General features: G+C 39.9%; 1 protein-coding gene across 6 annotated transcripts in view; it reads left to right on the top strand.

The window, feature by feature from the left end:
- The first annotated feature begins 4,170 nt into the window (after positions 1-4,170).
- Positions 4,171-16,439, top strand: part of mslnb (mesothelin b) — a 39,955-nt gene continuing 27,686 nt past the window's right edge. For 2 of the 6 annotated variants that reach the window (XM_051095240.1, XM_051095162.1), the window contains exons 1-25: positions 4,172-4,248; positions 6,990-7,075; positions 7,388-7,412; positions 7,638-7,686; positions 8,815-8,934; positions 9,014-9,192; positions 9,291-9,394; positions 9,512-9,624; positions 9,725-9,937; positions 10,224-10,298; positions 10,391-10,623; positions 10,711-10,795; positions 10,898-11,041; positions 11,142-11,344; positions 11,435-11,538; positions 11,618-11,727; positions 11,876-12,052; positions 12,131-12,162; positions 12,245-12,336; positions 12,495-12,517; positions 12,623-12,644; positions 12,743-12,770; positions 15,685-15,760; positions 15,903-16,061; positions 16,150-16,361. In XM_051095240.1, coding sequence (XP_050951197.1) covers positions 7,024-7,075; positions 7,388-7,412; positions 7,638-7,686; positions 8,815-8,934; positions 9,014-9,192; positions 9,291-9,394; positions 9,512-9,624; positions 9,725-9,937; positions 10,224-10,298; positions 10,391-10,623; positions 10,711-10,795; positions 10,898-11,041; positions 11,142-11,344; positions 11,435-11,538; positions 11,618-11,727; positions 11,876-12,052; positions 12,131-12,162; positions 12,245-12,336; positions 12,495-12,517; positions 12,623-12,644; positions 12,743-12,770; positions 15,685-15,760; positions 15,903-16,061; positions 16,150-16,361 — 2,630 coding nt within the window. In that variant the 5' untranslated portion in view covers positions 4,172-4,248; positions 6,990-7,023. Of the gene's footprint in view, positions 4,249-6,989; positions 7,076-7,387; positions 7,413-7,637; positions 7,687-8,814; positions 8,935-9,013; positions 9,193-9,290; positions 9,395-9,511; positions 9,625-9,724; positions 9,938-10,223; positions 10,299-10,390; positions 10,624-10,710; positions 10,796-10,897; positions 11,042-11,141; positions 11,345-11,434; positions 11,539-11,617; positions 11,728-11,875; positions 12,053-12,130; positions 12,163-12,244; positions 12,337-12,494; positions 12,518-12,622; positions 12,645-12,742; positions 12,771-15,684; positions 15,761-15,902; positions 16,062-16,149; positions 16,362-16,439 lie in introns of all 6 variants that reach the window. The other 4 variants (XM_051095312.1, XM_051094957.1, XM_051095098.1 and 1 more) reach the window with 4 other exon arrangements.

Here is a 16,439-nt window from a genome sequence, read left to right on the forward strand (position 1 = left end):
TTAGCGTGCATAAATGAAGCCTGATAAATGTATGAGTAAATATTCAAAATACTTATGTTTATTCAGAGATGTGTGTGTGTATTTGTACCTACCAAACAGTATTTGTGGACAAATCTGTGCACAGATGTTGAACCTGACAAAACCTCCTTTTGGTTTTCATTTGTCCAAAAAAAAAAAAAAAAAAAATTACAGAACAGCAACCACTGCTGGATGAAAGAAGATTACAACAACAATTTTGTGGGGTTATAGCTGTCAGAAATTAGTAGGAAGTGTAGAGAATCACACTTCCACTTTCTTCCATACTTCAGTGACTGTAGTGGGTTTCTGAGTCATTACTATGTTGCCAATAATTTTCATTTGGGTTTAGATCAGGTCTCTGGGCTGGCCATTTCATTATTGCAATGTTTTCAGCTTCAAGGAACTGCATTAGCTGTCTTACGTGGACGACCTTTTTGGGGGCCTTGAATGAATTATCGTCATTGTAAAGCTGCAATATTCAAGAAACCACAGATATATTTGGTTCAGTTCTGATGGCTTGGCTTCAAGTTTCTTTTTTTTTTTTTAACCCATAATAGGACGGATTAGCCACTATTGAGCACTATAAACAAATGTAATATCTGTTTAATTTATACTTGAAGCCGTAGGGCGCCTTCCTGCAGAAACTCCAACAGAGCTCGAGACGCTCCAGGGAATCCCTAATATGGACAAAGGTATCTGACTATTGCTGTAACTGAATAAAAAGATAGAAATGTTTTGAATGGGGAAACATGAAGACAATACACATCTGACTGCCACAACATATTGGTGCCCTGATAGCACACACACATCTCGGAGACGTCTATTTGTCTGCATTTACATCTGCAAGATGTAGTTTGTAGTTTGTATCTGCAATACGTCTATTGGACGTTTCCTATCAGATGTCAAATAGACGTCTATTAGATGTCTTTAAGATCTTTCTGATTTAGAATGTATGTAAAACTGACATCTTACAGACGTCTGCCAGACGTTTGTACACAACAGATGTGTTCCAGATCAAGAGATCTTTAACAGACATCTTGCAGACGTACGTGTACCTGTCTGGGTGTTCTTTAAGCCATTACATAAGTACATTTGTAATCCATTGCTAATTGACGGTATAGAAGATGTGTTCTGCCTCATTCTGTGATCAGAAGCCACATCAGATAGCAAAAGGAAGTTATTTCAAACATTCAACTGATGCATGTTATAACATTTTTTCATGACCCAGAAAATAATTCAAGTGTGTTCTCATCTCGTGCAGCAGAAGTAGAAGTGGTTCAGTCAAAACACTGCATCTGTAACTGCATGAGAGGGTAAAAATCCCCCGCAAATGATCTACCGTATTTCGACAAACTCCGAGGTGCCGTGATAATTTTAGTTATCTCTGTGATTTGGCCAGGATTTGGCGGGGTCGTAAATGACGCAGGCCATAAAACTATATTTGTTGTTGTTTTTTTAAATCTCTCTAACCGGACCATACAATGGGAACTCCCTGAAAAACCATTGTCAACGTCAACTAAGTTACCCACTAGAACCCCTCTCTCTCTCTCTCTCTCAGAAAGGAATGGTTTGTCCCATTGTGGCATAATTTGGACAGTATGATGATATTTCCTCTAGAAGCACATGGATGAAACAGCAGAATAATATTATTGGTTAAACTAGCAAACCTGTGTCAAGAGTGGATGAACTGACTGTCAACAAAACTTAGGTTTGAAAATATGTTTCTAAACATACCATATGCTCAGTTGTTCTAGGCTTCCATGTTAAGTATAGGCCCAAAACACTAGAAATGTCAACTGTGTTAGTCAGTAAAGGTAACATGGTGGACAGCAGCAAACACAGAAGGTATTTTATGCACATATTCCTACAGATCACCTTTATTTATAAGCACTTTATACAATATAGATTGTTTCAAAGCAGCTACTGTATTTAAGGTCATGTCTGGGTTTTCGGGAAAAAGGAAAACTTTTTTTCTTCACATTGTCAAATTCTAGATGTCCCCCTAATTATAGAATGACCCATATATCTTTATTTTGTACAAACTGCAAAAAGTCTTCTGTTAGGTTATAATATTTATAAATTTATAGCTAGTTGTGTATATGATAGAAAACAATAGATGCCTATGCAATGACTACAATTACAACTTTTTTTTCTCTCTCTCTCTTCTCATTTTTCCATGTGTAACATATGGGGGGGATAACATATTCCAGGTTGAATACAGCTTTGTACTGTGGTCAGTTTCTACAGGAAATTCTTTTAAATCATCCATCGGTTTGTGAACACAAAAGTGAAATGTATTTACAGTAATGGGTTAGGGTTACTTACGAGTCCCGGCGCAGAAACACTTGATGAACCTCCGAGCATCTTGCAAGAATGAAAGTAGAGCCTGTCCAAAAAAATAACACTGGCAGTGGTGGGTTACTCTAGTGCTACAAGTCCATCCTCTCAAAGCACATTTCAAGGAAAACTTGTGCTTGTAGTGGTGCTTTCTCTAGAGGAAATCACAGTGCTTGTTTTGAATGATTCTGCAGAAATGCTGCTCAGTTAAGACAGTAAACGAATCAGACGTTCATGCTCCTATCACTACATCATAGAATCCATTACACCAACAAGTGGCATAGCCCAGTTAGCCCAACACTGTATTTATGAATAAACAGAAACAATAGAACAGAGATAGAATAGAAAGTGCTAGTATTAACAGGTCAACTGTTGATGAAAAAGATGCGTCTTTAGCCATTTCCTGAAAGTGGCTCATTTATAACGAAGAAATGTGTGTTAAAGCACTTAGATGGATTCAGTTTGGTCAGTGAAGTTGGTCAAGTCGTCCATTTAAAGTTAGGACATCATCTTAGGTGGATGAATATCTGGTGTTGCCAGTGTATACTAGTAATTCAAAGGAAAACAAAAAAAAAACGAAACGAATGAGAAATCAAAATGAACAAGTACAAAATTCTTTGTATTTGACAAATCAATGGTTATTTTTGATTGCCGATAACTCACTTATTGAACAGTATGCGGCGGTTCAGTCTTCATATTTCCTGCTTCAGACATCCTCGCACTGTACTCGACCGCTGCCTGACCCGGGTTAATCGTTCAGAATAAAGAAATATGTATCATTTACCAAACAAAGACTATTTTCACTTGTTCATGATCAGGTTCAGTTAGACGACAAATGTCAGATATCTTCATATCTTCACCATCAGCTCCAGGGCTCACGATCAGAGTACAGATCAAGTCTGCATATTTCAACAATAATCTGACATGTGTTTATTTTTGGATCTTCGTCCCTGTTTCAGTCGCTTTCAGGTCACGTGCGTGATTCCTCCTGAGTGTCTGCGGCGTCTTCCTCTTTTTATTCTGCAGTCAATAAATTAAGATCCTCAAGAACTCTCACAAGCTTATTTTATCAACCGTGACGTATATATAAATGTGAGGTGAAACACAGGCCAAATTCCTAAAATCATATTTCCCTGTGGTAAAACCTGAAATTACAGTACTGGTGTGTACCAGAAGATTGTTGATCTGCACAAATCAGGAAATAACCTACAGCTATGAAAACACCCTGAATACAGTATATAAGACGCTTGAGATGAAAGCTTCAGACATGAAAATATGCCTTTTCATACATGACACCTGGTTAAACTGGTCTGCCAGTGGTTAATAAATAAGACGCAGGATTTAGTGAAATACTTCCTCATTTCAGGACGTCCTATCGCATAGTCTGCCGTGATGTTTCTCATTTGTTTCAGTTCCAATTCCATTTTCTTTTGTGATTCAGAGCTGTTTCTTGTTTTGTTATTTCATCAATATCAATATGCATCTATATATGGGAATGTATATGCTAAAGTGAAATGTTGAGTCGATTTTTATTGTTCTATTTTTGTTTTTACATTAATACTTTTGTTCTTGTGTAAAATTGTTTGTCTTGTGTTGGTCTTGTTCTGGTGTGTTGTGGAGCCAAGACAAATTTCCACTTGCGGTCAATAACTGTGCTAACGAACTAACTTGTTATTTAAAAGGCCAGATGTCTCTCTGTTACCTGTGACCTGTTTGTCTGTCCATCTCTGTGTGTGTGTGTGAGTGTGTGTGTGTGTGTGTGTGTGTGTGTGTGTGTGTGTGTGTGTGTGTGTGTGTGTGTGCACTGTGGGTGGAGTCCACTGAATGGCAGTGGCTTCAGGCTGTAGAACAGACTCACTCAGTTAAATTCTTCGTGGCAAACACAGCTGACAGGTAAGCTCAGTGATTTCTCCGTGTAAAGAGCAATGGGTTTGTCTGTGTTCTGAGGTTGACCGTGCTCAGGCTGGTGTTTTACCTGTGTGTGTTGTGCTGTTACTCTGGTAATGCTCCTCTGAGAGTGTAGTGTGTGTTCTAATGCTTGTGACAAAGCCTGTAAAATCTGAACTCTTATTGATCTAATCAGATCTGTTGTCTTAGATGAATTATTAAATTCTTCATTATGAGATCAGCTTTGCATGTCTCTACACGGATCATTTCAGTCCCATTAGTCAAAGCTAGTTAATACATTCAATTAACAGTTCATTTGTTACAGTTTTTATTCATCTTTGTTAACATTAGTTCATAAAAATACAGCTACTGGTTAGTTCGTGTTTGCTGATGTCCATAAATAATATTAACAGATTCAAACTCTCATCGATTCTGATTTTTCATTGTAAGTTGATGTTATCTGATGTAGTTGACTAAAGTAGTGTAACCAGTGTTACCAAATTTTCCATTAATTTGTATGATTTTTCACAGCTTTCAGTTGATAATCATGTGAGAGTTTGGCTTCGGAAAGATCAAGTCAAACGTTTGTACATTTTTTCCGTCATGAGCCGATCGTGATTTAGATCTCGTATCTGGAGAATTGAGACGTGACCGAGACGTCTCTGAAGAGTTTTGTAATCTTTTACGTGTTATATCGTGGGAATAAGTGGCGGCGTCTCGAGTGTATGAAGCAAGTGGAAATGATGTTTAAATCACGAGCACCTTCGAAACTGACATTTTATTAAAAGTTTACAGATTTACAAAACTAGGACAGAGAATTTCAGGTGAAATAAGGACATGATACAGTAAATTTACACTATTACACTTATCAAAATGATCATTTAAGTCTAAGTTTAGTTGCTTACCATCTGATGAGCAATTTATACACTGTAAAAAATGATTTGAGTCAAACTACAATAATTTGTCTTAAAATTTGAAGTTCAGTCAACTCAAAAAAAAAAAAAGTTTAGTCAAGTTGAAATGTTAAGTTGTACTATGTGACAACTTATATATTTGTGTTGATTCAACTTAAAATTTTTATGGCAGCTGGGTTACTTACCTAGCTTTTAAGTTTAACAAACCAAATTTTTTGTTAAGTCACCTCAAATATCTAAGTTGTCACTTAGTACGACTTAACATTTCAACTTAACTAAACTTATTTGAGCTGACTGAACTTCAAATTTTAAGGCAGCCGGGTTTTAAGTTGACTCAACAAATTGTGCTTTTCTGTTTTTTACAGTGAAGATATTGTTCCATGTTACCAAATTACATTGGTGAAAGTCCTTTTGTAATAATATGTCAGTATGATTAATTCACATATCGTCTGACAGACTGCTACAGATTCCTTACAGTTTATGATATCATATTAAAAATGTACAAGATTTTTCCAGCATCTGATGTTTTATATTAAGCAATGTGTTTTCCCTCCAACAAATTTAGAGATTACTCTACATGTACCATGCGTGTGATTTTTTAAAAAAAAAACATAGACCGATAAAATAGTCGTAGAAAGTGGTTAAAAAAATTATCATGACATAAATCACAAGCACGGGAGGCAGTGTGTCATTACTTTTATGTTTGATTGTTTTGTTTTATGGAAAGACATTTGTCTTAAGTAGTGTGACTCAGGAGTGTGTTGCTGAAGCACTTCTGCGGTGATCTCCTCGCCCAACCGGTCCGACCAGCTGTGCTCTCCGGTGGCTCTGTTGCGTTTTGTGTGGAATGACAGAGATGTGTGTGAGAACGCGCCGCTGTTTTGTGTTTGTAAGCCAGCACATGCCGCCCCACCGCCCACAGCTCCACGTGACACCTGACACTCATTCAGCTCCCTATGATTTCTAGCTGATCTTAATTCATATGAACAGCTGAAATACATATTCTGGAAATGCTCTTTGAGTTCACCTGTTTCATTTAGTTTAAGTTTGTTCAGTGGATTTTAACTGTATACTTTAAATAATTATATTCCATATAATTTCATTTGAGCCTTTGTATGAAATGAGAAACGGATTCCATTATTTTTCATGCAAAACGTATTTATTATACTTTATTCTAAAAGACTGTAATAATTAACATTTGAACATTTTTGAAAGACCTGTCTTGCTCGCCTAAGCCACATTTATTTGAAAAAACAGAAAAAAAAACATCAATATTGTGAAATATTGTTGGAATTTCAAATGGCCGTTTTCTATGTGAATATCTGTTAAAGTGTAATTGATTGCTGTGATGCGCAGCTGAATTTTCAGCATCATTACTCCAGTCTTCAGTGTCACATGATCCTTCAGAAATCATTCTAATATGCTGATTTGCTGCTCAACAAACATTTCTGAATATTGACAATGTTAAAAACAGTTGTGTTTATCTTTGTTTTTAATTTAAAAGACATTTTTAAACATATAAATGATAGTAATTATATTATTTTATATTAGATTTTATAAGACATTCTGCTTTATGAAATGCCTTTACTTTTGGGTGTAGGGTTAGGGTAAAGGGATTGAAAATACAGTTTGTACAGTAGAAAAAGCATTATGGCTATGGGTGAATGTGTCAGTTCTGGGTTGTTTTGATCCCTTCTTCAAACACCTGTAAAAAGGGCTGAAAGCATAAGACTAACAAAACTTCTGTTTTCAGCGATTCAGTTCAGCAGTCATTTGAAAGAACAGCAAATTAGCATTCCATTCATTTGGCATTGTGTTTTGTTTCTCTAACAGCTGAATTTCGCCTAAGGGAAGGAGATCTGTCCTCATGAGAACGCCTCTTATTTTCCTGCTCCTGTATATGGGAGCGATGGGTTTTGGTGAGTCCACAATTTTCATTTATATTTAAACTAATTAACACAACAGGCACATAATGTCCACGTTATGAGTGTGTGAGAAATGTACAGGATGGTTACTTCATGCTCTGGAATACCTGATTGTGATTGGTCAGTTTCATTTCTAATTTTCAGTGGATTTCCTCCATACTAGCTGTGCTAGTTTCATGTCTGACTCTCCTTCTTCTCACAGAATTAAATCATGCAGACTCTGATGAATATGTGTGGAATGCATTTGTCAGTAGCTGTGTGATCTTCATCTACATGACGTGACTCTCTGTCTCTCTGTATTTTCAGGCCCCGTATGTTCAGCAGTGCAGAAGTGAGTGAAACAGTTCAGATCTTTCCATTATGTAACCTAAAGAAACCTTTGAGACCAAAGGACCCATCCGGAATGCAGTCTTTCTTGTGTTTGATGCTGTTGTTTATCGAAATGACTTAACATTTCTGCCTTTCATTCATTATCATGACCTCTTGCTCACTTTCCATTCAGCTCCATCTCCTCCCTCTGCCTACATTAATCTCTGTCTCATTTCACAATTCACAGTCAAACCAGTGGAACAAGTGTTGGACTTACAGCAGAACAATGCACTGATGTGAGTTCATACTCACACACACACACACACAGATATTTTTAGATTGTTCTTTGTTGAAGAGTTTTGTCTGTTTTGGTAAGGCAGCAGCTAAACACACAAGCTCACTATGAACTAATCAATAATGCAGAACGAGCAAAGTGATATAAAGAACTCTAAGGCTGTTTTTAACATTAAAAGATCTAAAATGACACAATCAAAGACTAAGCAAAACCATTAACAAGACACATGTAGTAGAAGAAGAATACAAACAGGCTGATTAGACAACAATCCTCCAGACAGAAACATGAAACCAAAGGGAACTTGACCGCTCTTTCTAAATGAAAGTAGCCTAGACAAAAACAAGACCATAGACGCAATAAAACCCCACCACTCCCATCAGTCACTAGGGAAAGCCTATGGAACATGTGACTTATCGACTTCTAGAGCAGCTCCTGCTGTTCAGGTAACATATAAAACATGGGAATGATGGACTGTGAGGCAAAATCCAGGGTGACAGAAGAACGGGATCAAGTCAAGTCACATTTATTTTAGGGCTGGGCTATATGGCCGAAAATCACATCACATTTTTTTGGATTTGGATTAAAAATAGATATTTATTTTATTTATTTATTTATTTACTTTTTGTCCAGTGTTGTCTAATGAAAAGATTTATATTAAAGGCAATGAAAACAAATATGGTGAAAGTAACCATGTCGGCTATGCTATATATTATGTGCAAAAAAGGGTTAAGAGCACTTTACATTCTAACATTGTAACATTAAGTTGACTATATCGTTCAAGTTATTTTAAAGCCCTTTATATAAGGCATGTCTTACTCACTCTGTTAAATCGTTAACATTACTGAATATTGTGTATCTTTTAAACAGTGACCCGAACTCCAGCCTGAAATATCAGCTTTTTTGTTAATGTAATTTGAGCATAAAAAACATTTATGGGACAGTTCACGTCAGATGTTGTCGCTGGTTTGAAATATGTTCTCCAGATTTTGGGTTTTCTCCTTTCAAGTTGAAAGGACGTTGTGCCCGGAATACCAGAGGCATTGCAATTCTGGTCACAGAGTGAACAGACTTCACACACATGTGATGCTGTAAACGCACAGTCTCACTTGTGCTGTTTTTATTGTCTCAGTTGGACGGCCCCACGCAAAGCTTCCTGATGTGTGCCGGCGTCCCATCGGAGCCTGACGCAGACCACGTCCTGCACCTGAAGGGACTCATCAGCGCCGCTTTGGACGTCTACTCGTTCATGGTAAACCAGCACACACAGACACACATATCCCATGTGCCTTCACTGCTGCGGCTCCGCCGTGACGCTGTCTGTCTCGCAGCGCTCCAGTGTGGCCGGTGTCCCGGTGGTGGATCTGTCGGGGGGCTTCGATATGACCGAGGATCATGTGATTAAAGCGTGGCTGGACATCAAACTCACTCCTCTGCTGTCGTCCATCTCCAGAAACTTCCTCACATGCCTCAGCAACAGAAACTTCAGCTGCAGCGCCTACCAGACTGTGTACGACAACACGCACACGCGCATTTGAGAAACTGGGGTGTTTATTTTGTTGCGTATGTGTGTGTTTGACTGTTGTGTGTGCTTTGTTGTGTGTATAGTGTAAAGGAGTTGAGTCAGCATTTCTCCGGTCTGGATCCAGTGCGACAGAAGTGGATCTATTCCTTCTTCATGTACCCGTTTCTCTCTAGAAACACATCCTCGGGTAACGCTTCACCTCCAGCACTGGCGTGTTGTGTTGTGATATTTTTCGGGTCGTGTTGTTTGTGTTCTGTGAGGGTTTTCGGGCAGGTTTGAGTAGTTTAATTTTGTGTTGTTGCAGGTTGTGTAGATCCAGAGGACAGCACTGAGGACTGGCTCACAAAGAATTTCGGTTCTTTCTCTGTCCTGGCTCAAGTGCGAGACTTCACATCCATCAATGTGCTCTTCAGCGGGGTAGGAACACTCACTCTCGCATCTGATGTTTGCCTGATGTTCATTCGATGGCAACCTCAATTCTATGCTGATGTTCTGAGCTTCTTTCTTGTCTTGTCAGCTGGAGGTTTTGCACCTCTTGAGTCCAGAACAGAAGGCAGAGCTTCTCCTTCATCCAGAGGTGGTGGGCTTGACAAACAGCTCCCTCGCCCTGGTGTTTCAGAGTTTGCTTTCCTCTCTGATGCCCTCTGAGGATCCATGGCCTTCAAATAACAGCACACAGTTTTACATGAGCACCGCTCCATCCGCCTCACCACAAGACCCTCTCGGACAGGCAAGAATCGTTCCAGTTAGGTCTCACGGATATGTAGATCAGGGCTGGGAAACTCTGGTCCTCGAGATCCATTATCCTGCAGAGTTCAGCTTCAAACGTAATCAAACACACCTTCAGGATTACCAGAAAGTTTGATCAGGGTTGAAGCTAAACTCTGGACGGATCTCGAGGGCCAGAGTTGCCCATCGCCGATGTAGATGAGTAAATACGTAGATGTTCAAGAGACCATAATGTGCTAATCTACTGAGATTCTGAATGATTAATCTGCTCTGACGTATGGCTTCAGGCGCTGAACGGATTCATGACGGCATTTAGTCCTGTCGGGAGTTTTGTTAGGCAGTTTGTGTCCTTGACACAGCAGGTAACACCACACACACACACATTCAGTAAGACATTACAAGCCTAAACTCCATCACCTGAATTCTGCTGTCTATATCTGCTCACTTCCTCAAGCAAAACTTGAACAGCATGCGGAGCGCCACACTGGTGCAGGCCATGATCAACCTGACGCTCGCTGAGCTCGCCGCTCCGTTCAAGCAGAATTCCTCCCAGCAGCTGGTCGCTTTTGACCCCATGAATGTTAACGACTGGTTCACGCACGTGGCCTCTCCCATACTCCGGCGATTCCTTCTTCCCGGCCAGATAGAAATCCACCCCAACCTCACGGCTGTCTTCCATAACCAGTTGTGAGTTTACCATGCTAGTACTGTCATAGTTATGCAGAAGCTTCCTCTGATAGAGTGCTGAGAACTCTCTGATGGTGTTTTCTTTAGCTACATCGAGACAGCGATAGGAACTGGAGTCCAGAATGAAGGTCAGGACATCTGCAGCGTCTTTATTGACAACAGAACGTGCGGGGTAAGCTAAACATACATCTGCATTATTCCAAAACATCTTCTCTGCTAGCATGGCTTTATGATTTCATAGCACATCTCACACAGTGCGTTTATGTCTTTCTAGCTGACGGACCTGGTGGAGCATGTGGCCACTGTCCTGCACTGTGCAGCACGCTCAAACCTCACGCTCAATCAGGAGACGCTCTCCAACGTCCTCCTGCATCTCTCCCAGAACCTCAACGCTCTACTGCAGCAGCTGACCATGACTGTAAGAACTGCCAGATTTCACACCAGTTGTGTAGAAACCAATGTATTTAATATTTTTAAAACAAATTCTGCTTACGTGTTGCTTCTTGCCACTCTCCCAGAACTTCAGTTCCCAGAGTTCCCCCTTCAGTGACATCCTGGACCAAATGGTTCATGACACCTTCACGATGAGCAACTTGCAAGATGAGTCATTTGTGAGATTATGGTTCCAGGTCAAGTTAAAGCCTCTTCTTTCCACACTGACTCCAGAGTATCTCACATGCCTCAGTCACAAGGAGTTCAGCTGCCACACCTTTCAGATACTGTACGTCCATCCTCAAGTGCTAATTCCACCCAATGAACTCTGTTCTTAACTGACCTCCACTCTCATCTGACTTTCATGTTGTCCTTTCAGTGTTTCTGAACTCAGTGACAACATGCTCCTGATGTCAGAAGAAGGTGTGCAGGATGTTTATCTGTATTTCATCTCATCCTTCCTGAGCCGACAAAATGTTTCAGGTACATCAATTTATCCATATATCCCGGTCCATCAATCCATCCATCCATCTATAAAAATATGTTACCGACATGTTTTCAGGTGGCTGCCGTGCTGAGAACAGCAGCATCTGGGTTACTCTGAATTTTGGTGGATTTTCACCATTTGCAACACTGAGGGAAATGTACCAGCTGAGCCAAGACTTCAATGCTGTGAGTTCCCACATTCCCACTGACAAGAACATCTGCTGCATTTCAGCTTGTTTTATTCTATTTCTTTGGCTCTGTTCTCTCTTTAATGTGTTTGATAACTGGACTTCTGTTTGTCTGTTAAATGAAGTGTTTCCTTTGTGCTTTTCAGATAGACGCACTGGTGGTTCTCTCCCCCAGACAGACAGCTGAACTGATAGTTGAGGATTTTGCAGGTCTCCCAGAGAAAAGTGTCATCATAAACATGGTTTTTGATCACATCTTGATTTCTCCTGAAGATCGTGGTCTAGTTCAGATGCTTGGATATCTCATCATGCTAGCTGGCCAGGTAAGAGCATTGAACAGATGGCAGCACATACAAAAGACTTTTTTTACTTAATTGTTACTCATTTAGGTTTTATTTCAGATGGGTTTGGAGTGCTCGTCATACCAGCAGATGTAAGTAAAACTTTTTATATTACACTGTTTCTGAACTGCTTCAGTCGAGGCCCAGTTTCACGTGATTTATCTTTTTTTTCAGCGTTCAGAGGCTGCAGGAATCTGTGCTTCCTCCACACATGATGCAACCCATCAAGGACTACATGAGTCAGCTGGAACAGATGGCACCTCCTGGTACAGATACATGCATACAAACAAAACAAATTAAAATTAAGGTGGACTAACTAAATATCCGAAGATTTTTTTCAGCAATTTAGCTATAGTTAGGATTGACACAAATATTTCTACACTCCGTTTCTGAGATTGTATTGTTTTTTTGTTTTTTTTAACAGGTTGTTTTCTTCCACCGGTTACGGTAAGAATCTCAAGTTTCAATTTCAGGAGTTGATATTTTCACAGATGTAAAGAAAAAAAAAAGTACTTAATGAATCATTATTGATTTGTGGTTATGTCTTTGCAGTGTATTTCAACACCAATCAATGGTAAGTAAATTATTGTAAATAAGCTGTAAAAAAACAACATAATGCACTGCCAATTCAAAAATACACTCTTTTTATTTCCCCTTCTTTTACTTTTACAGAAACCTCAATTTGTAATGGAATCAGCAGGTAGTGCTCATTATGGACTTTTAACTGAAAACGATATTCATGTCAAGAAAATCAAAATAATAAGAAGTTTATCTACCCCACAGTAATGAGACTCTCCTGTCTGCTGGTCTCGTGAGCGCCCCCCTGTAGTGTGGACCTGCAGCAGTACGCTTGCTCGTCGGTAAGAAGAACATCAGTTTAAATGAGCTGATGTTGATGATAGTTTAAGAATCTACGTCCTTCCAAATGTGCAGCAGTTTCTGGAATCACAATAATATTTCCTGAACATCAATGTCCTGATGAAATCATCTGTGTTTGTAGCTCACAGGCTTCACTGCTGAAAACCTGGCTGGACTCCTGAAGTGTCAACTATCCAGCAGCAGCAGTTACTCCAAGGAGATCTGGAAACTGCTTTTCATCAAAGCAAATGATGTTCTGGACGGAGCCCTCATCAGCTTTTCCAACTCGCTAACAAACATGGTAAATAAGCCTTGCACAACTCTCCTCTAGTGTTCACTGTAAGATTGACTGAGAATATGACAGTAATTCCTCCTCATTACATCATCAGTCTCAGCCAATCGGAGGTGATGTTGTGTCCCAAGTGCTGGATGTGATTGGAGAGCTGAGACTGGAGCGCATCAGTCCTGACCAATGGAGTGACGTCACTTTCATCAGCATGTTGTTCACTCAAAATCTGAAGCCGTTTTTACAGTTTGCGTCACCATCCCTACTGCAGTGCACTAGCAGCAAAAACCTCAGCTGCCAAACCTACCAGCACATGTAAGAAAACCATATCCTCAACAATAGCTCAAGACTATCAGGAGCCGTTAAGATGCTTGTTTAACTTTATTCTCATCCATTTTTCAGCTTGTCAATGGTCACACTTTTCAATGAGACCCAAGGAAGAAACATGGTGGACTTCTTCATCTTGCCCTTCCTCAGAAGAAACACAACAGGTGAGGTGGAGGTTCACTGATGTTTCTGCTTCATGTGGAGGTTCTGGAGTTCATGAAGGTGATTTTACTGTGTGTGTTTTGTGTCAGATGCGGGCTGTGTGTCGACTGCTAACAACAGCACTGAGTGGCTGCAGAAGAACTTTGGCCCGTTCTCTCAGTTTGTGTCTCTCACAGATCTGCTCTCCATCAACGGACTCTTTAATCCCGTATGTCTTCACATGTGATTTCATCAAAGGAAATTGACGAAAATAACACCAACAACACTGTACCTTCATTGTTATTTTCTTGTTCTTCTGTGTCTGTAGTTGGAGACTCTGGACAATCTCACTCCAAAGCAGGTGGCTGGACTGATGGCGGAAAATCTGCCTGGTCTTCCAGAGAAGGAAGTCATCATCAATAGGGTGTTTGATCATCTGCTTGTGTCTCCTGTGGAACGAGGACTTCCTGATGTTCTTCAAAACCTGCTCTTAATCTCACAGATGGTAAAATTTACACAGTTGTTCTCAATGGCTCTCCATCAAACCGTAGTCAGATTTCCCAGGGTTTTGCTTTTGCATGTGGATTGTCTTAAATGAGATTGTAAAGTAAATGGATGAGTCTGAAGAAACATGTATGTGTTAACAGCACTGACACTTGTTTGTGTTTCTACAGACCATTATTCCGTGCAGCTCCTACATACTGATGTAAGTGTATTTGGTACCTGATATTGAGTCTCTGGGGTCTCTTGTGCTGAGATCTGCTATAATTCTGTGGTTCTTTCTCAGATTTCAGAGGCTGTTTCAGGCTTTACCTTTCCTGTCGACAAAGATGGAGACTGTGGTCTTCCACGTAACTGAAGAACTCAAGCAGAATGGAGCAAGAGGTGATTCTTGATCTTCATTATCTCTCACTGTCGACTCCTCTAGAAAATCAACATGTTTCTCATTATGTCTGCTGGAATTAATGAATTAATGCTTGTCTTATTTTTAGACTGCTCACTTCCTGAACCTCCAACAGTAAGAGTTTGTTTTTAACATCAGTTCTTTCTCAATCTTGTTGAGTCCTACAGTCCTCACTATGCTAAAAGTGAATACATAAATATTCAGATATTAACAATTGTTTTACATTGTGTTTTTTATTTTGTTCTGTCTTTTATTTTCTGTTGCAGTGTTTGATCACACCTGTGAATGGTAAGTGCATTTCTTCATCACACCTGTTTGGAATGTTGAACCAATCAGCATGTTTCAGTCTGAATGAATGTTGTGATAAACTGGACCTGTATCCTTCCACTAGCCAACATCCATAAACACTGAGCCCAGTGTTGCTCAGATTTCCTCTCTATTGATGTGCTACATTGACAGCTGTTGTCTGTACAGATCTACAACAGCCCTAGAGCCCAGCCAGATGAATAACAATAACTACACTAACAGATACTACAAACCTTCAGTGTTTGGCTACATATGAGAATTAAAACAAGATTTGCTTAGCACTGTTTGTTGTTCAGAGGGACTCATAGACTGAACAGTGCTGAATGAGATTCAAGACTCAAAGTCACTCACTAATCGTCATCACCTACTACTCTGTTCAGAAGGAAATCCATGTTCCTGTGTTAGATGAAGCCCAGTCCCATCCATAAAACATAGAACCCTTTGTTTTGTGCTCATTATTTGCTATATATGCAGGGAATACATGACACTGGGAACATAGGAATGACTTTGTTTTTAACCACGTATCTGTTAACAAGTCTGGGCAAATGTTGTTTTGATCTATTTTATACTTTTATTATTTTCTCCAAACTTGTTGCACTGTGATTTACGGGTGTTGTACTGAGTTCTAAATGAAATCCAGTAGCACTAATCAATGTTTTCTGATGGATTTAACAGCTACCAGAGTTTGTTCAGGAGTCAACAGGTACAAGCAAACACTCTTTTCACTACTTTGACACTGTGACATCATCTGTCAGACAGGAAGTGCTCATGAAATTTTGATGTCTTCCACAGTAATGAGACTCTCCTGTCCGCTGGTCTCGTGAGCGCCCCCTGTAGTGTGGACCTGCAGCAGTACGCTTGCTCGTCGGTAAGAAGAACATCAGTTTAAATGAGCTGATGTTGATGATAGTTTAAGAATCTACCTCCTTCCAAATGTGCAGCAGTTTCTGGAATCACCATAATATTTCCTGAACGTCGATGTCCTCTGATGAAATCATCTGTGTTTGTAGCTCACAGGCTTCACTGCTGAAAACCTGGCTGGACTCCTGAAGTGTCAACTATCCAGCAGCAGCAGTTACTCCAAGGTGATCTGGAAACTGCTTTTCATCAAAGCAAATGATGTTCTGGATGGAGCCCTCATCATCTTTACCAACTCGCTAGCAAACATGGTAAATAAGCCTTGCACAACTCTCCTCTAGTGTTCACTGTAAGATTGACTGAGAATATGACAGTAATTCCTCCTCATTACATCATCAGTCTCAGCCAATCGGAGGTGATGTTGTGTCCCAAGTGCTGGATGTGATTGGAGAGCTGAGACTGGAGCGCATCAGTCCTGACCAATGGAGTGACGTCACTTTCATCAGCATGTTGTTCACTCAAAATCTGAAGCCATTTTTACAGTTTGCGTCACCATCCCTACTGCAGTGCACTAGCAGCAAAAACCTCAGCTGCCAAACCTACCAGCACATGTAAGAAAACCATATCCTCAACAATAGCTCAAGACTATCAGGAGCCGTTAAGATGCTTGTTTAACTTTTTTCTCCTCC

This window comes from Labeo rohita, chromosome 1 (genome assembly GCF_022985175.1).
Source record: "Labeo rohita strain BAU-BD-2019 chromosome 1, IGBB_LRoh.1.0, whole genome shotgun sequence".
NCBI classification, from domain to species: Eukaryota; Metazoa; Chordata; class Actinopteri; order Cypriniformes; family Cyprinidae; genus Labeo; species Labeo rohita.